Genomic DNA, 27,002 nt, shown 5'->3' on the forward strand with positions numbered 1-27,002 from the left:
AAATCAAACATAAATTACATGATGTTAGCTACTTTTTCACTAAAATAATTTTTACAATACAAAAGAGAAAAACAAAGCTAACATTTTAGGAGCACACCAAACACTATATTATATTTTTTTATGAAAAAAATAAGAGTATTTTGTGTGGTCACCTATTTAAATGGTCCCTTCATTTCTATCATTTTCAGTTTATAAAATAGTTTATACAATAGACTCAAAAAACTATGATTCTTATTCTTATTGTCTCTTTAAATTTTATTTTGAGCACAAATATCTTCAATTTCTTATCCAATATCATATTTTCCTTATATTAGGAGAAAAAATAACCACTCAAGACCTCCTCCTCTTGGTCCCCAATTTCAATGCACTTACCTAAAATCTTAAATTATTCTTATCCATAATCTAACAACCCTTTCATATGATGGGCCCCTTGATTCTCTTATATATATATATATATATATATATAATAAAATTTATAACATCAAGCATATAGGTGATTAAGTTGTGAATAATGTTTATCACATCAAGCATGAGGATAATCAAATCATGATTGATCATGTTGATCATATAATTGATTAAGGTATCACAATTATGATGAGGAGAAAACAAAAACATCATATTAGCTTGGGCCAACCACTATTTTCTAGTTTGATCTTTTAGCAAAGAAACGTATTGAAACTTCCAACAATTCCAGTGTATCTAAAGATAAATTTGCATCTTCAAAGATCCTAAATCCCATAAACTAAGATCTAAAATATTGTTATCAAAAATCCAAAATTCATTTACCAATTAAAAGAAAATCTATTTTGAATATACATTATATAATGTGTGGAATCCTTGGTCCTGATTTTACTTGATCCCATGACAATTTCATCACACCTTCACAACTCCATCCTCTCATTCCTAACAACCAAATCCCTTACCTAATTTATTTTCATAATTGTACTCCTCTAATCCAATCTTTTACCTGACCACCATTTATCCTTCACCTAATTTGACTCTAGCTCAATTTCCTTGAAAAAAGAAAAGGGACTAAAATAAAGACCGTAATGAGGAAAATATCATATACTCATGGTCTCTAACTAAATATACATGTTAGAATTTCAAAGAGCATTTGGATTTTACAGCATTCGGAATGAATTATTAAGGCCGTGGAACAGTCGGCAACCAAATTACCTTCTTGTTCGAAAACTTATTTATTAATCTAACAAACTTAATTACATATTTAATTTAATTTGCTTAGGTAAATGTCACTACATTCCACCAAACTACTTAATTGCATGGAGACACTCCGGCCACATAATTTTATTCATTACAGGAAGCGATAGCTCGCTAGGCCCCTTGACTTCTTTATTAAGAAGTAGACTTGGCAGTTTACCAAGAATCTTGTCGGAGGCCATTTAGCATTTATTAGGATATTTAACCAGCTATTTTTGTACTTAAAGAATCTTTCTAACAGGTCGAGCAGAATTCGTGTTCTTACCAGAAAGCCAATATGAAGCATTGGGTTGGTTTTGTATGCTTGCTACTGCTGCTTCTCCGCAAGAGCTCAGTGCTGTTGCAGCTATCTGTGGCGGCGGCGGCGGCGGCGTTGGGGTGGCTGCTGCTTCAACGAAGGCGGCGGGAATGTTATCTCGTGGACTTCACCTGCTACAAACCGCCGGCGGAGCGCCAGGCTAACGCGGAGTTGAGTATTTACTTTTCAATAAGTACAGAGCCTACCATTCCAGAAAACCTCAAATTCCAGTGGAGAGTATTTCTGCGCTCCGGGGTGGGGGAAGAGACGTCGTTGGCGCGCTTCTTTTTCAACGACGGAATGGTGGCCACCATGGAGGAAGCGCGAGTGGAAATGGAAGAGTGCTTCATCGCAACGGCGGACGAGCTCTTTGCCAGGACAGGTGTCACGCCGCAAGACATCGATATAGTCATCGTAACGGTCTCCACCTTCACGGCGGCGCCCTCGCACGCCGCCGTTATAGCGAACCACTATAAGATGAAGGAGAGCGTGAAGACGTTTAATCTTTCCGGCATGGGCTGCAGCGCCGGCGTTTTAGCGGTGAACATGGCCAAAGATCTGTTGCTCGTAAATCCGGACTCGTACGCTCTCATCCTCTCCACCGAGAACATGACCGTCAATTCAATCTACCCCGGCAACGACAGAAGCTTCATGCTCACCAACTCGCTCTTCCGAGTTGGCGGCGCCGCCTTGCTTATCTCCAACAAACCCCAAGACGCCGGGCGAGCCGAATTGCGGCTTCTCCACTCGCTTCGGACAAATCTCGCCGCCGACGATGAGGCCTACGATTCCGTATTTATGACGGAAGACGACGACGGCGTCTACGGCCTCCGTCTTCGCCCTTCCCTATACAGCGTTGCTGCCAAGGCCGTGGCTAACAACTTAGCCACGCTCGGCCCCAAAGTCCTTCCATTGCGGGAGCAGCTCTACTACGCCTACAATTGGCTCTGCATAAAGCTTTTCAAAATTAACGTGGAGCCCTATATTCCCAACTTCAAGCTGGCGTTCCAGCATTTTTGCATCCACCCGGGCGGACGCGCCGTTATAAGTGGAATCGGGAAAAGCATGAAACTGAGTGACGACGACCTGGAGGCGTCGCGCATGGCACTGTTTCGGTTCGGCAACACGTCCTCGAGCGGCGTGTGGTACGAAATGGCGTACTTGCATGCAAAAGGGCGGCTCAAGGTGGGCGAGCGCGTGCTGCAGATTGCGTTGGGGTCGGGGTTCAAATGCAACACCGCCGTTTGGGAAGTGGTGAGAGAGAAGCATCGTTTGGAGAGAAGCTGCTGGGACGAGTGCCTTCACAGGTATCCCTGCGATACAAAGAAGAATTACACGGATGATTTCTGTGACCAGTGGTTAAGTCGTGTCACCCCTATGCAACCTACTTCCAACGTCTTGGACACCGACACTACCTGATTGCGCCGACATATATCTCATTCAAATGCTCCTACTATTTCAGTTTGGTATAAATCTACTATTTTGCTATGGAACGTTCCTCCCTTGTACTCTTTCTTTTACGCTTTGTTTCCTTCCGAGGCCCCTTCAATGGAAAAGAAGGGACCGGTTATATAATGTAGTAAATTTGATTTAAGCACATTCTAGGGCCAACGGGATAGAGTATCTCCCTATCCAGCTAATAGTATTGGGCCAACTATTGTATGATTATGAAGTTAATATTATATTTATTTTTTTATGGAGGATTTTGAAACATTTTATGATGTTAGTTTTGTAATTGGGGTATTGAATTTATCAATAATTATATTTATAGTTTTAAGTTAAGGTTTGAGGGATATTTATTCTATTTTTATCGTTTTTGTATTTTGTTTTGTGCATTTGTTTTTTATTGTCAAGTGATGGATATAATTTTTCATTTCATTTCTTATTATGAAGTGATGGGTATAATTTTTATTTCCAAATACAAGTCTTATCTTGTCTTAGTCTACAAGTACTACAAGTAAAATTGTGAGAGTATATTAATTATAAAAAAGGGAAAATCTAAATGTAAACTAGATATTCTTGTGGATGGAGGAATTCAAATGTTATTATAGGCATTTTAACTTATTTATTCTTCACTTGTAGACATCTAGGATAATCTTATCTTATCAACTTCTACCATAAAAACTATTTGAAAAAAATATGTAAGATGTGTTTAAAATGTATTAGAAATTGCAAGAAAACATTAATGAGAGAAATTGTTGTAGAAACTTAAATAAATACAATTTGACTATTATTATCAATTCTTACAATGGAGGAATGCTTATGCATCCATTGCATTCAATTTTTTTCATCAATTTAGCAAATCATCACATAGAATTAAAAAAGTTGAATGAAAACCTTATAGTTTATATTTATTTTCTATCTAAAACAATTATAAAAATGTCATTTCTCTTTCTTTTTGTTGGTTCATATTGAAAACCATAGTACAAAATTCATTTTTATCTTTATTTGAATCACACATTTTAATACATTACATAAAATGTCAAACTACATTAAATTTTGAAATGAAAAGTGAAATCCTCAATCTTATAATAAAAAGATATATCTATATTTATATATTTTACCTCAATGTCTTTTTATATTTCTTAGTTTGTTTATTTATATCTTCATAAACGAATATAAAATATTTTAATATATATTATTAGTACATTGATATTAATATACTTTATATTTCTTATTTATATTTAAAAATCCAATCGATATATTCGACAAATAGATATCAGATATGTTTTTGATTTAAAGATAAACAAGTTTTACGGGGACCTGAAACCCAGAGTTTTACAGACCAAGGCCAACAGCCAACTAGACATAAAACCTAAGTGAAACAAGGGAAACACCGCACACAGACCGAACGCTGAAAAACAAAACAAATAGAGCCAAAAAGAGAACAGGAAAACGCATTCAACTGAGAGAGTGCACCAATTCAGTATTCTTCTGAATAATCTTCTTGCTGATTTTCTCCAAATCCTCCATGATGAATCTAGAGGTTCCCTGGTCTTAGTTCTGGCTTCTGGTCCTAGTGCAGGAACTCGAACTAGTCTTCCCTTCAGCAACACTCTGGCCACCCTCCGAAACACTCTTTTTTTGTTTCTCCCCCAAAGGAGGCTCATTGGCAATGGGTCTGGTTCTATAGTCAGTCATAATGGAATTGATTTTCTCCAAACCATCAGCACTATTATTCATCACCTCCCTGTTGATTTCCACCAGATTATTCAGGCTTTCCTTGATATCATTCACATACTCTTCCAGCTTATCAATTTTGTGCTCATGGAAGTTCTTCATAGTCTCAACATCCTAAGATATCTTTTGGATCATGCTCATGATCTTCTCAGTTTTACTGGGCCCACAAGAATCCATGAAAGTTTCAATAATTCCCTTAATCCCATCTTTCAGGGTTTCAATTTCCTTATCCACCCACTTCTAGCAGTTTTCCTGACTTCTAGTGACCTCTAAAAATAGGTTTTCCTACACCTTCTCCTTTTTCTCACCTTTACTCTTCTTATTCACATTCCCCTGTTTCTCATTATCCACATTGATGGGGATGTCCAACCTAATCTCGTGGTCCAAGTCTTTGGACCCACTTGATTTGATTAATTTTGTTTTCTTTTTGGTAGGAACCTCTGGGTCTTGCATTTTCCTACTACTAGATTTGAACTTACTTGTCACCCACCTTAGAGGATTGGTGTTCCTACTACTGTTGGTTCTTGGGGTCACCATAAGCTCCCCTTCTTTCTTCGGTCTATACTCAAGGTCTTATAAATCCTTGATGTCATGCCAATCCATAGCAGTACCACTATCATACTCATCCATCTATGTATTAGAAACAAACTACACATCAGGGTTAGAAGAGGAAATGTGGGTTTTATCCTTGGGGGAGGGTTTCACTTCATGAGCTTTGGCGTATTGCATGATTAACATGATAAGCCCTTCATGAAGCACTGGGTTATCCTGGTTTTCAAAATGTTTGACTAAATTATTCTCCAAGGATGAAACCATGTAGAAGGGGATGGAGATAATTCTACCATGCCTAAAATGGTTTAAGATAGTAAAATGATACGATAAAATACTAGCATATCTACCATCAAGGGTGATGTACCTCATGATGAATTACACCATATTAGCCCAGAGCCAGAGGGAATTCAGCTCTTTCCTATTGTAGCCACTGTCCATTATTTTTGAAACCCTTTGTCACTCCCTATCCTTATCAAAGAAAGTAGCAATGGCCTCCTCACCGGACTTCCTGTCTCTATAGAATTTCCTGCCTTTCATATCCAGACAAATAACAATGGCAACCAGGGTTTCGTCAACTTGAAACTTTGTACCATAAGTAGCCAACACACCCTTATTCCATCCTATGACAAAGATTTTAGTAACTAGGGTAGAATTACCATGCAGTCTCTCCAAAAAGGGCACCATCCAGTCGTCAGAGATTTCCTCCCAAACCTCCTTATTCTTTTTCCACTTATCATAGGCCAGGGGTTCAAACTATTCTTTTCATCTCCCATTTTGTAGCTCAAACAATTCAGACAATAATACTCCAGCAGTAAAACTAGCAAGAAACAAAACCAGAAATAGGGCAAGCTGAAAGTTCTAGAGCTTCTCAAAGTGGTAAAAATTTGAAATACCACCCCAACGGCTCCCATTCCATCATAATCTTTCATCATTAAATTCATTTAAAAGATGAAAGATATCGGCATCATTTCTTCCTAGGTCACATAGAGTTTTCGGGTAAGTTTCCCTTCCTCTCCACCATTTAACCACCATGTAATCAATAGCCAAGTTGGCCACATGATTCGCTAGTTTGTTTCCTTCCCAAAAAATGTGCAAGATCTTGAAATCCTCTAGGTCGGTGATCATTTCAAGGCAATCCTTGATCAGGTTTGAAATAGTCTAGCTAGGCTCCATACTACCCCTAATGCATTTCACAATGTTAAGCGAGTCACTTTCCAACCAGACCCATCGGAACCCTTCCTTGCTTGCCATGTGTAGTCCTATGTAGGTGGTGCTAGCCTCCGCAAAATGGTTAGTCTAGGTGCCCAAAGGGAGTGCCACCACGGAGAACAGCAAATCCAAATGATTCCTCGCCACTCCCCCATAGCTTGTCAGCCCAGGATTTCCTTGGGCCACCCCATCGATATTGATTTTGACCCACCCAAGCGGGGTTGATGTCGTCGTGCTCTATGAAGTGTACATGTACCTACAACCACAATGCACTCAATAAATCATTACAAGCATGGTTAGAAGATTTAAATCAAAGAAAGACAAAACCATAGCTAATCGACTTATTGCCTCCTAGTAAATGCGAGTATGCAATTGCTCTCAGATCTGATTATGCATATTCCAGTGACTTGACTACACTTAGATGGAGGATTTGAATGATGCAAATGCATGATCTAGAAAGAATAGCATGATTTAAGGTACATGATAAGAAAATTAAGCTAAGATTTAAGCTAAAATTGAGCATGATAACATTGTAAAAACCGATAAACTATAAGCTAGATGCCTATAATAATAATGCATAAGATGAAAATGAGATGGGATCCATATTGCTCAAAATGAGGTCTATTTATAGGATTTTCCAAGGCTAGGGGTGATGTGGCAAGAATCAATGGTCAAGATTGGTCTGAAGATATCAATGGTTAAATTGGAGGAGATTGGCAAAGGGAGTTGGATTAAAGGGAACATCTATCATCTCTATGGTGACAAGTGTCAAGAGGATTCTAGAAGGAATTAGATGAAAGGGAACACTTAATGACAAGTGTCACAAAGGTTCTAGAAGTTGTTGGATGATAGGGGACAAGGTGGTAGGTAGAATGAGTTAGGTTTAGGAATGGTTAGGTTTAGGAGTGGTAGAAGTTAGGAGAATTTGAATTTAAAAATTCAATTAATAGGAAAAGGATAATTAATCTCAACAACTCATGGATTTGATTTATTTTAATTAATTAGGATTTAGAAGAAATGATTTTGGATGGAGGGAATTAATTAATTTGAATTAATTAATTAAAGGCGATGAAATGAACCTATTTAATAAATCCTTAGATTTATTAATAAGTAGATGAAAAGGGAAATTTAATCAAATTGCTTAGCGAATTCAATTAAATTGGAAAGGAGGAGATTAATTAAATAATTGCTTATTTAATTAATTATCTTTAGACCATTTTTAGGTGTATACATTTTGCCCCTCTTTGAAGCAAAGTGTGATGACGCGTTTATTCAAAGAATAATCTCATTTTGATGATAATATTGATTTGATAGGATGCCCCAGCTCTTGATTGCTAAATTTTGATATGATGATGCCCCCTCGGGAGTTCAATTGAGATAATTGATCTTTGGAGTTTTTGCAAGATTGATATCCCGATAGATTTGATTTGATTTCTGCAACTATGTTTGATAAAAATGCGAGTTCTTTGATTAGCTTGATTGCTTAGATTGGTAAGATTCAGTCTGGTTTCAGGAAGGATTCATCCTATATAAGACAATGATGATCAAAGTGTCTGGTTTCAGGAAGGATTCATCCTGTATAAGACATGATCAAAATGTCTAGTTTCAGGAAGGATTCATCCTATATAAGACATGATTTAGAATCAATTAGGTTTGATTGATTGATTTGATTTGATAAGGTTGATTAGATAAAGAACTGACAGTTTGTTGATATCAAGATGCAGAAATATTTGGATATGTTGTTTGTTGATTCTGTTGAGAGAGATAGCATAAGATTTAGGCTAGGTCGATAATATCATGAGAGAGATGAGTCATCATTCTGATTACGTATACACTTGTGATGATACTTTGATGATTCCTGTGATAGATTTAACCTTGGATAAAAGGAGCTTTGCAGGATCCCATGTAAGAATGAAATGCAAGCTAAAATACAAATGAAATGCAATGGAATGACTGAACCAATCACTAGATTATTTTGCATTTTTGTCATCATTGAGCTTTTGAAATGTGGGAAGTGAGTGCAAACATCGATGGTATAATTAAACCATGATGACCTGAGCACTTCTTTCCTAGATTTTGATATAGGAAGTTAACACAAGCATTGAGGTATAATTGAACCGCAATGACCTGAGTGTTGTTTGTGTAAAACAGGCAGTATTAATCATTTCAATACATAAATCGGAAATGTCTTCAATGATACTCCGATGATCATGTCTTAAGACAAATTTGCACATATTAATGATTAATTTTCAGACAAAAAACAAGAAAAATATCATGTTTCTTCCTTGTTCCTCTAGTCAATGACATCCTGGAGGCACTCAGAAATCATGATAGCGAAAAACAATATAGAAAAGTTGAACAATCATGTTACAATCATTATCCAAAAGATATTATCCACTGAAAAAGTGTGTGATGTGCTTAGATTGATTTCGTGATAACTTGATAGTTGATAGTTTGATCTTGTGTTCAATGTTGGATGTGTCTCAGTTTTCGCTTGATAAGAGTTGTCTAACTGTTTGTTCTACTCGTTTGATTTAGCTCAAAATTGATCCAGAGTTTTTGCCCCCAGCTAGGTGTAGGATTTTGCCCCAAGCCTAGAAACAAATTTGTTATGATATATCCAATGATCCAAACCATGGTAAGAAGTCACCTGGGATGCTTGCGTATGTATAAAGGCTTATGATGCATATGGATAGCACTGATGGAAGAATGAATGAATGTAAGCAGAACGAATGCATGAACTAATAGATCGAAGAGCTAGCTGACAGATAGCGCCTATTTACCAGGTTTTCACCATCTGCTTTTATTGCACTTTTTCTGATATTTAATTTTTTTTGGATTTTCTACTTTTTCAATGTTTTTTATTTTTTATGATTTTTCACTGTTTTTTTTTTTCACTTTTTTTTATTTTTTTTATTTTTCACTTTTTTTTATTTTTTCTGATTTTTCAGACATAGAATTTCTTAAGGTGCATGCTATTGATAGGTTCCTCGATCTGATCTTCATCCTATGTTGATAGCTGATATGCTCCTAATCCAAATACTATTGTGACCACAAACGGACCTAACCAGTTTGGTTCAAACTTTCCTTTCTTTTCTCGATCTACCTAGTTGTGTGGATTTTCATTTAGCACTAGTTCTCCCACTTGAAAGATTCTTGGTTTGACCTTGTGATTATAGCTCTGGCACATTCTTTGTTGATATACCTTTAGATGATCAAAGGCATTTTGTCTTCGTTCATGGATCAGTTCTAACTCTTGTAGTCTAGATACTCTTTGTTCTTCATCTAGGATGAGACCTTTTAGTGATACACGTAGAGAAGGTATCTCTACTTCAATTGGTAATATGGCTTCTGATCCATATAGAAGAGAGAAAGGTATGGCACCTGTCCGTGTGCAGATACTAGTGCGGTAGGCCCATAGAGCAGGGTTTAGTTGGATATGCCAATCTTTCCCAGCATTGTTCACTATCTTTTTGAGGATTTTTAGAATAGTTTTGTTAGATGCTTCTACCCGCCCATTTCCCTATGGATAATATGGTGTGGAGAATCTATGCTGGATTTTGAACTTCTCACATAGCTCTTGTACATCTTGATTCTTGAATGGTCGCCCATTATTAGTGATAATGGTAATTGGTATTCCATAGTGACAGATGATGTAATTCAAAATAAATGCAACAATTTGTTTTCCTGTGATGTTTATGAGAGGTACAACTTCAATCCATTTTGTAAAATATTCAGTAGCTACAAGGATGAATTTGTGTCCATTAGATGAGGAAGGATTTATCTTTCCTACTAGATCAAGTCCCCATTGACAAAAAGGCCAAGATGTTGCTAAAGCATGTAGTTCTTGTGCTAGTGCATGGATCAAATTCCCATGAATTTGACATTGTTTGCATGTTCTTGCTATCTTAAAAGAATCTCATTCTATAGTCGACCAATAGTAGCCCAAGCGTATGAGTTTTTTCGAAAGGGTAAGACTACTTGAATGAGTGCCACAAATGTCGTTATGGACTTCATGTAAGGCCTTCTCAGATTCTTCTTGTTCGAGACATCGTAAAAGAGTACCATCTAGACCTTGTTTATATAGGGTATCCGTGACGAGAGTAAAATGAGATGATTGGTGAATAAAGTTTCTCTTTTGGTTCTTTGATAAGTCAGGAGGTAGGATATTATCTTTCAAGTATGTGTAAGTTTGGCCATAGCAGGAGGAATCGTGTCCAATAAGTTGACAGATGGTTTGGGAATCAGGATAATTATAGGCAGGATGAAACAACTCTTCAACCAGGAATTCATAACGTTGTTGATCTTCCTATGTCTGCAATAGAGAAGCAAGTGTAGCCATGGCGTCTGCTGCTTTGTTGTCATTTCTAGGGATCTTCTCAAAAGTTATTTCTACAAAGTACTTCTTGATATCATCAACCATCTTTTTGTAAGGCATGAGTTTGTCATCCTTTGTTTGATAGTCATCATTGATTTGATTAATGACAAGTTGAGAGTCTCCAAAGACTTGAAGTTGTTTTATGTTCCATTCTACAGCCATTTTGATACCTGATACCAATGCTTCATACTCTGCTATATTGTTTGTACATGGAAAGCTTAATTTGTATGCTTTTGGTATTGTATGCCCTTGTGGTGTGATAAATAGAATACCGGCTCCTGATCCATGTTGTGTATATGAACCATCAAAGTATAGTTGCCATGATTTTGTTGTGATTGTTAGGATATTAGTATCAGGGAATTCAATCTGTAGAGGATGATCATCTTGAAGTGGTGTTTCTGCTAGTTGATCTGCGATGACTTGTCCCTTGATAGATTTTTTGTCAACATATTTGATATCAAACTCGCTTAGAATCATGATCTATTTTGCTAGTCGTCTTGTCGATGTGGCTTTGCTAAGTAAATACTTTAGAGGATCGATTTGGGCTATCAACTTGATGGAGTGAGATAGTAGATAGTGTCGTAGTTTTTGAGAAGCAAAAACTACTGCCAAGCATGCTTTTTCTGTTGATGAATAGTTAATCTCATATCCCACTAGTGTTTTTTTGATGTAGTAGACGGCTCGTTCTTTTCCTTCCTTATCCTCTTGTGCGAGAAAAACTCCCAATGATGCTTCGGTAGTTGATACATAGAGTAATAATGGTTTTCCTTAGAATTCGTGACATTAGAACAGGTGGTTGCATGAGATATGCCTTGATCTTGTTGAATGCTTCTTCACATTGATGGTCCCATTTGAAATTAACATGTTTGTGCAATAGGTGAGTAAATGGTTGACATTTATCTGCTAATTGAGCCACAAATCTTCTAATTGATTGGAGTCTTCCTTGTAGTGATCTTAGTTGACTGATATTCTTGGGAGATGCCATTTCCATGATTTCTTTTACCTTAGCTGGATCTACTTCGATTCCTCTTGCTGAAACAATGTATGCCAATAGCTTTCCTGAAGTAACACCAAAGGCACATTTCTTAGGATTTAGCCTTAGCTTGTATTGTTCTAACATATCAAAAATCTTTTCTAGTATCTCTATATGTTCTTCTCTATTGTATGATTTAGCTAATATGTCATCCACATAGTCTTCCATGAATGTATGCATCATGTCATGAAATATAGTTGTCATAGCTCTTTGATATGTAGCACTTGCATTCTTTAATCCAAAAGGCATGACGTTCCAGCAGAAAGTACCCCATGGGCATGTAAAAGTTGTCTTTTCTTGATCTTCGGGTGCTATTTTGATCTGATTGTATCCAAAGAAACCATCCATTAGAGAAAACATGGAGTGTCCTGCAGTTAAATCTACAATGATGTCAATGTTAGGCAAAGGAAAGTCATCCTTTGGACATGCATTATTAAGATCTCTGAAGTCTGTGCATATTCTGATGCTTTTATCTAGTTTTGAAACAGGAACAATGTTGGATACCCATTGAGGATAAGCTATAGGTCTGATGAATCTGACATCTAGTAATTTCTTTAGTTCTGCTTTGACTAGAAGAGCAATATAAGGATGCATTTTTCTTAATGTCTATTTGACTGGTTTATCTCTTGGATTAACATTCAAGTGATGCATAATAAGCTTTGGGTCTAACCCTAGGATGTCTGCATATGACCAGGCAAAATTGATTTGTCGTCGTTTGAATAATTCCACATATTGTTGCATTTCTACCTTTGATAGAGATGTTGTCGGATGAAGAATCTTTGGTTGCTCTATTGTGCCAATGTTAACTGCCTTTGTTGGTTCGATCAAAATGGATGATCTTTCTTGATAGTGCTCAGGTAAAGTGTCAAATCTCCCATCTTCCGGTGCCTTGGGGAGGTTTTCACCGTTAGATGCATCCTTTGTTTTTACTTTTTCCTACTCTAATGTTGCCAATAAATGGTTTTCAGCATTGATATTGTTTTCTTTATTTTCACTTTTGCGACTAGGAGATTTGGCACCCACTTGACTGGAAGATGCGTTGCTAAATTCCTGGTGAGAGTTGTTACGAGTTTGATTGCATTAAGATATATAGATATGGCATGGTCGTTTGGAAAGGTATTAATGGCGGTATGTCCTTCATTTTCCCAATCAATAAGCTTGGGGTAGATTATAAGTAAGGGATCTCCAGGTTGGTATGTTTCAAGGGTTTCAAGGGTCATGATGGAGGTATCAAAGTTTTCAATATGTGTGTCGATGTCTAGCATGGTACTCTCATTAGAATGATCTCGCGTAAGAAGTTCTTGATTGTCCTCAGTTAAGTCCAAGTTAGCCAAATATGATTCTAATTCAAGTGAACTAGTTCCTGATGTTTTTCCTTCATACATGTGAACTATATCGACTTCTATATCTCCTTCAAAGCATTTTTCTTTAGCTGATTCTTTAGAGTGATAGGAATCCCATTCCCATTCATTAGAATCTGTATCACTTGCAACTTGTAGTCTACAGATTTGGTCATATAGCATTTCTTCTACTTTTCTGGCTATACTTTTCCTTCTTTCATATTCAACTTCTTTAGGATTGAGATTGAGTTTTATCAACTTTTCTATGAGTTCTCCTAAACTTATATTAACTTCTTTCTTGTTTTGATTGATATTTATTGTTTCTTGAGAGATGTTCTTAGTTTGTTTCTCTTGTTGATTTGAAGCTTGCTTCTTTTGCCATTTTGTGTTTGTTTGTGCTTGTTGCTTAACTGATTTTTCTTCCCTTTCTTTTGCCAGTTGTTCTTGTCTATTTTCATAATCCTTTTGTTGTTGACTAAAAGATGTGTCTTTCGGTATAGTGATTTGTCCATACCCTAAACTTGCTTTGTGTGTAGTCTGCTGAGTATGAGGCTGAATAGGTTCTAAGATACCTTCCTTTCTTTTTCCTATAGGGCCTGTCCCAGTGTATCCCATCCTTCGAAGAATGTTGAATCCTTTTCCATATTTTTTCATAGGTATTCTAACATTGTTGACCTTTTGTTGAACTTCTTCATCTTTGTATAGCCATTGAAATACATATTTGTCTTTTGCTTCCTCTGATAAGGTTCCAGTACTAATAAATGCTCCATCAAATATCGGAAGATGTTTCACAATTGGCTGTTGTTTAGAGCTTGATGGTTTTCCCAAGGATTTAGGAGAAAGTGGTAATTGTGATATTGATTATTCTTCATTCCCTCAATCTCTTAGCTGCATTTTTTTTTCCATACATGATAGAATAGAGGCAAATGACTTTTCCTTGGATTGTGTGCTTGAAGATGTTACCTCCCTGTTATGTGGAACAATAACTTGTTGACCCATTTTTAGATTGCTAAAATATTGGAATGGATTTGCATCTGAAGATATTGTGATTTCTTGTCCTTCGTAGGGAAATTTTACACATTGATGATAGGTTGATGGGACAGCTTGCAAGTTATGTATCCATGGCCTCCCTAGGAGCACATTATATGATAGGTCCAAGTCTAGAACTTGGCATGATGTGTCTTTTTGTAGAGGTCCCACTCTAATTGGTAGTATCACAATTCCCTTGGAGGAACATTCTTATTCATCATAGGCTTTTATAGTGATCCTTTTCCATACATCAACTACATCTTCTGAATATCCTAAGGCATGAACAAGACTCAATGAGAAAATATTTAGGCTAGCTCCACCATCTATTAGAACAAGCTTGACGCGCATTTTGTGAATAAGGACTTCAATATGTAAGGGAGCATTATGAGGGTGTTGCAAGGACATGTCGTCTTCGTCAATGAATGATAAGCAATGAGGGGTTGTGAGGTGTCCCACCATGGTTTGGAACTGATCAATATCAATATCTTTAGATACAGTTGTATCTACTAATGCTCGTTCAAGAATCTCCTTGTGTGCAGGTGAAAGTTTTTAAAGTTCGAAGATTGATATTTGGGCAGGTGTTTTCTGCAATTATTCCACTAGATTGTATTGTTTTGTTGTAGTGGATGATGTGTTGGTTGTAGGACCTGGCAAAACAACTTTGGCTTTGCTTCTTGTGATAGCCTGAGCATGTTCTTGATTTTGTTTTTCTTTAACTACAATCACATTCACCACATTGTCATATGTATGAGTGTAGTTTACCTTTGCTTTACCCTTACCATTGTTTGTTGTTGATGACTCACCTTTCTCATAGTTTGGAAGTGGAGTTTTAAAGGCGGTATGAGATTCATTTGTTGTATGTCCATCCACAGTTATTACACCATTATCAATTAAGTTTTGTATGACATGTTTCAACTTTTGACAATTATCTGTGAGATGTCCTTTGTTTCGATGGAAATTGCAATACCGATTATCGTTCCACCAAGGTGGTTTGATTTGAGATTCGTAGTTCCTTTCTTCTAGTAAAGTGATTAATTTGTTTGCAAGAAGTGTCTTTAGTACTGATCAAAGGGGTTCACCAATGTTTGTGAATTGTCTTCGAAAGAAAGTTTTGATAGTTGGTCTTTGTTGATTGTTGTTTTGTTGTGTTGCTGCTAAGTGAGTAGATAAATTGAAAATCAATTGTTTTGGTTTCACATTGTTGTTATCTACTATTCCATCATTGACGACATTTCAATTTCTATTCCAAAACTTTGGTTTATCATTGTGATTGTTGTTATTATTGTTGTTAGGAGCATGGACTCCTTTTTTGCATATTTTCAACTCACCTTTCTTTATCATAGCTTCCTCCATTTTGATTCCATTATCAACCATTTTTCCAAATTTTTGATTTCCTTGCATTTTTAAGTAATAACTCATTTGATCATTTAAGTTGTCAATGAATATGTCCATTTTTTCATACTCTGGCAATGTATGAGGTACCACGATGCTAGGCGTCTCCATCATTGTAAAAATGTCATGAAGGGTTCTCCAATCTTTTGTTTAGTGTTACATAGGTCTAGCATGGTTACTTCATGTTGTATGTTATAGGAGTATTGTGAAACAAACTTATCCACCAACTCTGAAAATGGTCTAATTCGAGGTGTAAGTTTGGAGAACCATTCCATAGCTAATCTAGTTAAGCTTTTTGGAAATAGTCTCATTAAGTAGGTATCCTCATGTGCAAACTCCATACTCATTGTACAAAATTCTCTTATATGATCTTGAGGGTCAGTGCTTCCATCATATTTTTCATATCTCAGGGTTTCAAAACCTATAGGAAATGGTATCATGTTTAGATTTTTGTCGAAAGTATAAAGACAAATTTCTTGAAGTGAGTATTGTCTAACATTTCCTCTTTGCATCTTTTTGATTTGTGTTTGCATTGCTTGCAGTTGTTGTGTGAGAGTCATGATAGGATTATCAACATGATTTGTTCTTGCATGACCATGATATTGCATTCTAGGAGGATTGGGATCTCTTCTTGTTTCATCTCTAGCTCTTCTTGTATCCTCATTGAATTAAATATTATTCAGGATTTCTACTTCATGTCTTCTAGGTATGTCAGTTTCTTCATTGGTCCTATTGGTATTGGGAATTGATGTGTCATTCATGCAGAGACCAAAGATGTCCTCATATTGTTCGTTATTTGGAGGAGGGTCACTTTTCTTTTGTGTCAATTTATTCATATCAAAATCTTGGGGAAGTGTAGCACCAGATTTGGCTAACATTAGAAAGTTTTTTCTTTTCCTTCCTCCAATAATCTTTGCATAAATTTGTCGAATTGGGGATCTTTCTTGATGTCTCTGATGTTTTGTTCTGTTATTTCTCCTTCAACTTGAATTTCATCTTCATGTTCCATGGTTATATGCTCTTCGAGTGTTTTTAATGTTTTGATTTCAGTCTTTGCGATCCTTCATCTCTGAGCTCTAGTTAGAATGGGTATACACGTGTGTTATCTTGCTTAGGATTCGATTGTCCAGAAGATTGTTTTGGGTAAGTGATCAATAGTCAATTTCAAGGCAATAGAGTGATATGACACTAAAAGAGAATTCAAGTGTTTAAAGGTTTGCAAGTTTTTTGATCTTCAGTTTAAGAGTGCAATGGTGATGATTGATAAGAACCAAGTCCAGTAGGAATGATCTATCCTACGATGTGGGACAAGGTTATCCTGACCAAACGTTTCAGTTTCATGATAAAGGATGATTGATCCTTATGAGAAACTATGTTTGATTGATCAGTTTACCAAAGGGGGTGATAATGCACTTTGAGATGTTTAGATCTTAAACTTGTTGGGGGTGAGCACTTTGAAAATCTTGGGGTGTTTATCTTCTAGGGTCTGATTTTGATGGATGATAACTTGACCAAGCAAACCAAGTAGACAATCTAAGCACGGATTGACAGACAATAGGTTTTTATGCTTACTGCAAATTGATTAGGCAAAACTGACAAGTCTGAAACAGGCATGTAAGACACAGTTCTGGACTGACAGATGCAGAGTTTCGTACGACAGATTATGCAACATAGAACAGAAAGAGATACAAAACAGAACGATAGACTAGTGACTTCATGTGTAAAGCAGTGTTTCGTATGACATAGAACCTTGACTCGTACGATAGAAGATCAAGCAGTACGACAAAATATCTTGACTCGTACGAAAGGTATTTTAATAGGTGTAAAAAGTGTTTGTTTGTTTGAGTTTTGATCACTGAATTTTGATGTTTTACTTTGGTTTTCCAGTTGTAAGTGTTTGATTTTTCAATTTAGGTATGAATACATAGCAAACACATGATGTGATAAATGACTCTAATGAAGCTAAACCCTAAGGAAGTTGGCTAAGAATGAAAACCTTTGCTTGTTGACTTAGGTACACACCCAATAGCTAATCAGAATACAGTCGTTGAGACTCACGCAATGGATTCTCAACGTCGTATTATCCGACTCCAAACACTAATGGGGGCACGATATGGCAAGTGTCTTGGGAGAGTTACTATCTCTCTTGCACAAAGATTATCACCCTTTTGGAGGTGAATCGGGTAGCTTCTATTTTAACCAGCACTAGTAAGGGATTCGTTCAATGCGTCGGGGTATAAACTCAATTAAGAGGTCTCCCAGCCTTGAAAACCAAGGTTTGATATACGTGAAGGTACAAAGGAAAGCTATTCCCGAGCACTGTCGTTGCTTTGATTTTCATCAAAAACATGTTTATTTTATAGTGGGTTGGATTACTTAGCGTTAGCCATTCCCCTCTCACTGGCCTTAAGGGCTAAGAGTTAATAACTCCTCGGGAGGGTAGGCCTGCTAAAGAGATGCACTAATGAAAACAAAAACATAAGTCTAGCTTTCTGATCACCTAAGAAAGGTGAGAGCATACTTGCCTATCATCAAAGACACATAAGACATGATAGTTCATTTCTTTAAGCCCAAATTGATAGTGCCTAAAAATCTTAAAGAATACACAAAGGTTTTTTGCTGAATCCATCCTTAGGCAACCTACAAAATAGATCCATTAGTAGTCATGATTGTGTTTTGAATTTGTCTTTGACAAGTGTATCTTTAACAAGCATCCTGCAAAAAAGAGTTAGGTTGCAAACATCTCATAGACATAACAAGATTAGCATTAGTGATCCGAACTACGAAATTTTTAGAAAAAACTATATGAAATTTTATCCTAACTTAAAATAGGCATAACTTTCTGCTCAAGACTCAAAATTACGAATCATTTAACTCATTGGAAAGGTCTCCAAGAGTTGCAGATGATATTTTGAAAGATCATGACCGGAAGGCCTTCAAAAATGCAAATTACCAACGTATAGACAAACTTGAAAATTTTAATTTGCAGTTTATGGAAAAACACAGAGAACCAAAGACTCATACGACATGTTTTTCTAGTTAATAGGACAAAAATTTAGATTTTGTACAAGAATAAAAGAAGACTCATACGACATAAGATTTAATAAGAAGAAATTCATATGAAACAGAATTAGCTCTAGTACGACAGTGAAAATCAACTCGTACGACACAGGATTTATTAGGAAATTAACTAATACAACATGAATTTATATCTGATACAACAAGGAAAATGGACTCGTACGAGTCAAGATGAAGTGTCATCCAGGGCTAAAAGGTAGTTTGTACGAGCTGAAAAGGCAACTTGTATGAATATATGATTTAGAGCCAGATAGAGATGAAGTTTGTTGAAGATTAAGAGGTCGAAAATGATGATTTCTGCCCCACAATGGCGCCAAAATGTCGTGCTCTATGAAGTGTACCTATACCTGCAACCACAATGCACTCAATAAATCATTACAAACATGGTTAGAAGATTTAAATCAAAGAAAGACAAAACCATAGCTAACCGACTTATTGCCTCCTAGTAAATGCGAGTATGAAAATGCTCTCAGATCTGATTATGCATATTCTAGTGACTTGACTACACTTAGATGGAGGATTTGAATGATGCAAATGCATGATCTAGAAAGAATAGCATGATTTAAGCTACATGATAAGAAAATTAAGCTAAGATTTAAGCTAAAATTGAGCATGATAACATTGTAAAAACTGATAAACTATAAGCTAGATGCCTATAATAACAATGCATAAGATAAAAATGAGATGGGATCCATATTGCTCACAATGAGGTTTATTTATAGGATTTTCCAAGGCTAGGGGTGATGTGGCAAGAATCAATGGTCAAGATTGATCTGAAGATATCAATGGTTAAATTGGAGGAGATTGGAAAAGGGAGTTGGATTAAAGGGAACATCTATCATCTCTATGGTGACAAGTGTCAAGAGGCTTCTAGAAGGAATTAGATGAAAGGGAACCCTTAGTGACAAATGTCACAAAGGTTCTAGAAGATTTTGGATGAAAGGGGACAAGGTGGTAGGTAGAATGAGTTAGGTTTAGGAATGGTTAGGTTTAGGAGTGGTAGAAGTTAGGAGAATTTGAATTTAAAAATTCAATTAATAGGAAAAGGATAATTAATCTCAACAACTCATGGTTTTGATTTGTTTTAATTAATTAGGATTTAGAAGAAATGATTTTGGATGGAGGGAATTAATTAATTAAAGGGGATGAAATGAACCTATTTAATAAATCCTTAGATTTATTAATAAGTAGATGAAAAGGGAAATTTAGTCAAATTTCTTAGTGAATTCAATTAAATTGGGAAGGAGGAGATTAATTAAATAATTGCTTATTTAATTAATTATCTTCAGACCATTTTTAGGTGTATACAGATGCTAAGAAACATTCTCTTTGGTATGTTTAATTTTATAGACTGGGACAAATATATTCTAGCATATCTGCCATCTATTGATAGTATCCCATTCCTCCTAGTTAGACTCAAGTGGAGGATCATTTTTCCTACCAGGACAGTAATTAAGAAAGTTTTTCTTAATAGCATTCCTTATTCTGATAGCCACAATAAGACCATTGGACTCCATATCTCTAAAAACCCTATTATTTATTTCCTTCCAAATACCCCAGGTGATATGAGGTAGGGATAAGTTCCACAAAATACCAATCGCATGGTTGCCATAAGGGAACTTCCATTGGAACCAAACGTTCTAAATAGAATCAAGGGGATCCAATTAATATTTCACAGGTTGAGAAAGAAGGCCCAAATGTCCCTGACATAGGAATAATGTAAGAGGATATGATCAACATTTTCATCTTCTTCTTTACATAGAAAACATCTATTAGTGATGGGGATCCCACGTTTACAGATTATCAATGGTAGAGATCTTGTTTTGCATGAATAACCAAAAGAAGATATTAATTTTAAGAATTGAGAGTTTATTCCAAACTCCAGGAGGAGTAAAAGACCCGGTGATGATTCTGAAAGCATCTACCACCAAAAATTTCCCAGAGGTAGAACCATTCCATATGACCACGTCTTCCACCACAGAGGAGGGAATGATGATCAGGTTCAACCAATAATGCAGAGGAGATAGAGGAGAATCAAATCTTTTGAGGTCCACCCAACTTTCATCACTGATATAATCCTCAACCTAGGTTCCAATCAGATTAATGCATTTCTCTTTGAATTGGGAAGCCCACATCGAATCAGATAGCAGTCTCTCTCTTGTCCACCAATCATCCTAGAACTCATCAGCTTCCCTGATAGATAATGGGGGTGGAGCTAAAGAATTTTCTCTAAAGATCAGAGACTGAAGTCGGGAGGGTATAATTTTCTAGCATTCTTTGGAAACCATGAATTTGGCATTTGTCCTTGAAAATATCTGTAGACACCCAAAATTGTCATGTCTAATTAAATAAATATTTATTTATTTAATTATCTAAGCCTAATTCTTCTATTAATTAAATAAATCTTTAATTAATTCATTTATCCTCTTCTAGCCTTATTTCTCATTTAAATAAATACTTTTATTTATTTAAATTATCATTTTCCTAAATTAAATAAATATCTTATTTATTTAATTATCCCACTTCCTCTATTAATTAAATAAATCTTTATTTATTTAATTAATTCATTAACCTTTTCTACCCATGACACATGTCAATCATCTCTTAATTCATACACTACTTACCTCTTTCATTATTTTATTATTTCTCTTACCTACCCTCTAATCATAGCCGACCTCCTTTTGCACCTCTCAATCTTATCCCTCCATTTCATATTGTGTCTTCTATATAAGGAGATGTTTCCTTCATTATCAAACCCTAATCAATCATCCTAATCATCTCTTATGTAATTGGCTACACTACGATCCCACTTGCAACCACATTTCGTTCTTTGTTGAGCTCTTGTGCACATAAAATCTAAGAGCAAATATATCAAGCAAGATCAATGGAGATAGGAAGAATGGAGATCAAAACCCTATTGGACATGTGATGGTATAATCTTTATGATTTCGTTTGATTTGCATTGTCTTAGGTAATCTTCATATGTTATGGTGGATCTTTGTTGTTGTTAGGCTAGGGTTTTGTGGTTGAATTCATTTAGCCTTTCAATATTGTTATTATTGTTATCCATTTTCACCATATACATTTTGGCACGCCCGGTGGGACTGTTGTCCCTTTTTGCATTTAACATCTTGTTGCAGATTTTGCATTTTGAAGTTGCAGATCTGACGTTTTCGGCAACCTTTTGACATTTCCGTGTCTGCGTACTTTCGGATCGCGTTTTTTATTTTCTGGCGCATCTGCGACATCTGGAATCGCGTCTGTGTTACTGGCAATATTTTATTTTGCAGGTTCCAAGAAAGCGCGTTTATGTTCTGAAGGCGCGTCTGTGATGTTTTTAACAACGTCTGTGTCCAGTAAGCGCGTCTGAGTTCTTTAGTCATGTCTGTGCATCATAGAACCGCGTCTATGTCTTCCAGTCACGTCTATGTTGAGGGTAACCGTGTCTGTGTTAACCAGGTTCAAAATTTTGGATTTTTATTGATTCAATTTTCGGATTTTGCATTTAGGGTTTCAGATCTGGTTTATTTTGAGCTAACATTTTCAGATCTAGCTAACAAAAGTGGTGCATCTTGTCTTGAAGGCTAAATCATTTGGTTGAAGGCCCCTATTTTCACAAATTCTTTTGGGTTTAAAATTTACCTAACTTGTGTGCTTGCAGGAAGGGGTGATTATTTGAAACAACCAAAACTACTAACAAATTTTTGCTGTAGAACCTTAGTAAGGGTTTTTTGGGATTTTTGTTGTGTGCCTTGTTTTCATAGACTAGCAAACACTTCAATTGGTGCACTAAAATTGAATCATTGTCTTTTGTGTCTTGAGCAATAGGCTCTTTTTGTTTAATCTTTAGAGGGCCTATCTTCCCGTGTGGTCATTAGGACTACTGGTGAGAAGAGAACGACCCAAGTGGTAGCAAAAGAAAAGTCATCTTCTTCCAAACCACTATAAATAACTGTATTCATGGTGAAAACTATGAATAAAATGTGCTGATTAGTTCATACCGACACTATGTCTCCCCATAAACCCGTTTGATCAAATTTATTTGATCAGTTGTAGGGCGTAACCCCTACCGGCTGAGAGCCTTTTGTATTTACAGAGCTGAAAGTGCCGCATGTATGGCCACACGAGCGGATGCCCATACTAGCACCTTTTTGTTTTAGAAGCCCAAATCCTTCTAGTTGTTGGGGCAGGAGGTCGGACCTCTGGTAGTGGCCCACACACATACGGTTCTTAGTAGAGATACAAAGTTCGCCACAGGGAGTTTTCGTGGGGACTGATGCTTGGCTAACCCGAGACGTGAGTGCCGAGGGTGGAGCCAATGAGGTCAAGCATCTAAGTATCCACTCTGAATAGCGTAGCCTCGGGGGTAAAACCCCATGTGGGATCAACAACTATTGTCTTGGCCAGCCATAAGAATTGTGCTTGACTTATGTTAAACATTCAAAACATTCAAGACCAAATAGTAAAACATTGTGTCTTTTGTGTCTTCAAGTGTATGCAAAAAATTTTTACATCAAACAACACACTTTTCTTGGAGTCATTTTGGAGTCTAGACACTTGCAAACATTGAGTCCTCATCAACATTGTGTCCTCTTGTCATGAAAAATAGTCAAACAGTCAGATTTGGTCACAACAAAACAACTTCAGAGATTGGAAAAATTGCAAAAAATTTGTAGAAACGCGTCTGTGTCGGGCATAATAGCGTCTGTGTTGTTTAGCCGCGTCTATGAAGGGCAGAATCGCGTCTGTGTCCACAATAAAAAACATTACATTTTGCAAAAAAAAATTCTCAGAAGCGTGTCTATGTTAAACAAAGCAGCGTTTGTGTTGAGAAACCGCGTCTGTGAAGTATACAGGCGCGTCTGTGTCCAGAATTGAAAAAACTGTTACAGTCCAGCAAACAAACACAGTCAGTTTCGAAATTCTTGAGCTTCCTAGGTCATTTCTCCAGGATTCATTTAGCATTCAACCTGTCCTTGGGTCTCACAAAGTCAATTATTGCTTTACATCTCACTTTACATTCACAATTGTCTAAACTTGAGTCAAAAGGTCACTTGCTTGTCCTCATCATACTTTGTCAACACACTACATACAACAACACTTTGCTAAGTGGTCCCTCATCAAGGTTTCTTACCTTTGGGTCTCATTTGGTCTTATTTAGAGTCAAGGTCAACTTACCTCATCAAGAGAAACTATCCTCTCTTTGGAAGTCACACCTACTCTACTACATACATACCTGGTCTTACACTTTGGACATTGCAAGTACACTTCAGATTCATTTACATTTCATCCAAATCTTGGTCTTCCATACTCTTTCCATTTTTCATCTAGTCTCAGACATCTTGGTCAAGACCTAGTTCATGGTTGAAACCCGTCTTCAAAAATCTAGGAGAGAAACTAAAGAGGCTCAAGAGTCCGCAAACATGAGTTCTTATGAATATGACAATGATATCTTTTTCAATTCTGATCATACTACATTACCTGACATGGATGCCTATAGAAACATTCCAAATGTTGAGAACATGGACACTATAAACAACAATGCTACACACAATGACAATGTCGACAACTTTTCAGTACATTCAGCAGATGTGGAAGAATCCATTATGAATCCCCATTTCAATCGATTGGTTGAGGAAATAATGAGGAGGGATAGACAATATTTCTTACAAATGATGGCACAAAGTGGAGCCAAGATACCTCATGTCTTTGACATGTCTCAAATAATGGAAAATTAACCTTTACAATAACCTCACTCCAACATGGATCAAAGGAGACCTAATAGTGGAGGAAATAGAGGACCACACATGGTACCTGAATCACCATTAGCTTTGCTTCAAAAACCAGAGATCCCAAATACACATGGTCAAGCATATGATACTCACCTTCGTAGACCATTATGGAAGTCTTAGGCAGACAGATATGCTCAATCACATACTAATGCTAAGGATCAACCACCAAAGCAATTGGATGTTCAAAGGCATGCTCAAAATTTGGACACAAGGAAACCTCATGTCAAATTTGGGGGCAACACAATAGAACATGACATGCCTGTAGAATATGGTATACATGCACAAAATAGATATGGGGTTCCTCAACATGAATCTATACCAAGTGGTCCATATATGCAGCATCATTATAGACCTCCTCCATATGAACATGTGTATGATCAATATCATCCATATATGCAACATGCTCCCCCTCCAATGGGTACCTCAAAGATAGGATATAGTCCAAGAAGTCGATCTCCACCTAAGAGCAGTTTGGAACAACAAATCAGGGACTTACAAAAGAAAATGGAGGACATAAATACACCAAAGCCAACACACACAATGAGAGACATATGTCCTTATCCATTTGACAAGAACATTCCAATGACTCCATTTCCTACACACTTTGTGATGCCTAAATTTGATAAGTATAGAGGAAAAGGGGATCCTAAGGCACACATAAGACATTTTTTCACAGCTTGCATTGAGGTAGCAGCAGAAGAGACATATTTGATGAGATTATTCCCACAAAGCTTAGGTGATCAAGCTATGGAATGGTTCTCCCAACTTCCACCTAGTATTAAGTCATGGGGTGACTTAGCAGAGGCATTTATCCAACATTTCTCCTACAACATAGAGACAAACATATCAGTCACTACTTTGTGCAACACCAAGCAAAAAGAGGGAGTCTTTTGCATCATTCTTACAAAGATGGAGAAATCTAGCCAGCAGATGCTCTTGTGAGATTCCACAAAAATAAATGGTAGAAATGTTCACCCAAAATGTTAACAAAGACATTGGTTATGATCTAAGGAAAGCTTGTTTGTCCACCTTCAAGGATGTCATTGAAAAAGGCTTAGCGACAGAAAAGGTCCTAATTGAACAAGGAGTCATCAAGATATTTAAGGAAAACAAAGATGACTTTAAAGGAAAAGACAAGCCAAGATTTTGGAATAAAAGCAAGAACACAGTCAATGATGGCATTGTTGATGCCAACACAGTGCGACCCAAAGTCATCTTTTCAAGATCAAGTTCTACAAACAACCAAGTGAATACTCAAACAACTTCCAGATCACGAAGGAAGTACACCCCATTGGGAGAACCACTTGAGTCAGTCTTCAAGAAGCTTGTGGCAAACAAGGTGATCACAATTCCAGATTTCCCGCCATATGAACCAAAGGTCAAACCAAATTGGTGGAATGATGATGAGTATTGTGAATTTCATAAGAGCAAGGGTCATAAGATAGGAAATTGTCATCAACTGAAGAACATCATACAGGATCTCATTGATAGAGGTGATATTGAGATTGAGGGACATTCGTCTAATCAAGAACATGAGATGTTTAAGGAACCATTCCCAAAACATGACAAGGGAAAAGCTAAAGCCATAGAGGATCAAACCAACTATACCAGAGCATCCTATAACTATGATTCAACTATCAATCACATCTCGATGGACAATTATGTCTCTACCATTATCATCAAGGACAAAACGTCTGAGAATTCTACCCAGAGACCCAAGATTGTCCTAAAAGGTGTTGGATCCTCTTCTGAACCTACCTCTGAATGTCATGTTACAACCCGCTGAGGTAAAATAACTCTACAAGGTGCTCCAACTAAAAACACCGCTTCTTCATCAACCAAACCTGAGTATGACCTTGTAGAACAGTTAGGGAAGACACCCGCTCTCATCTCCATCCTTGAGCTCTTACGCATATCCCCCACACATAAAGCCATTCTTGACAAAATCTTGAGAGACACCACCATTCCTACTGATCTGAACGTGGACCAGTTTCAAGCCATGGTGGGATACCTTTCCATTCCACACTCCCTTACATTCATAGAAGCCGATGACACCTCCATAAATCAGCCACATAATGCACCTTTACACATTGAAGCCTTCCTACACAAACATAGAATAAAACGAGTCCTGATAGATGGAGGAGCAGGTCTAAACATTTGTACATTGAGCACTATTAAACAATTGGGATATTCTGATAAAGATATGAATTCTACAAACAAAATCACCATCAAGGCATATGATGATGAAGAGCGTTCATCCAAGGGCACAATCATTTTACCTCTCAGAGTTGGGCCAGTTACAAAGGATGTGGTTTGTCAAGTCCTTGATTTAGATCTCACATACAACATACTTTTGGGATGTCCATGGATTCATGAGATGAGTGCAGTACCATCAACATATCATCGATGCATCAAGTTTCCACGCAATGGAGTTGAAGTGACCGTCAAAGCGGATCCAAATCCATTCATATATTGCAACAATCTGCGAACTCGATCAGAAATA

The 27,002-nt window shown here is 36.8% G+C and overlaps 1 protein-coding gene across 1 annotated transcript; it reads left to right on the forward strand.

Moving 5' to 3' along the window:
- The first annotated feature begins 1,373 nt into the window (after positions 1-1,373).
- Positions 1,374-3,212, forward strand: LOC131044487 (3-ketoacyl-CoA synthase 1). Its single transcript, XM_057977818.2, has one exon. It carries the CDS (start codon positions 1,496-1,498, stop codon positions 2,933-2,935), a length of 1,440 nt encoding a protein of 479 aa, XP_057833801.2. The 5' UTR covers positions 1,374-1,495; the 3' UTR covers positions 2,936-3,212.
- Positions 3,213-27,002: the final 23,790 nt, after the last annotated feature.

Source organism: Cryptomeria japonica, chromosome 9, assembly GCF_030272615.1.
Source record: "Cryptomeria japonica chromosome 9, Sugi_1.0, whole genome shotgun sequence".
Lineage (NCBI taxonomy): Eukaryota > Viridiplantae > Streptophyta > Pinopsida > Cupressales > Cupressaceae > Cryptomeria > Cryptomeria japonica.

Bases quoted from the DNA above. Each gene is read 5' to 3' on its own strand.
- LOC131044487 (XM_057977818.2), top strand. From the start codon at position 1,496: ATGAAGCATTGGGTTGGTTTTGTATGCTTGCTACTGCTGCTTCTCCGC.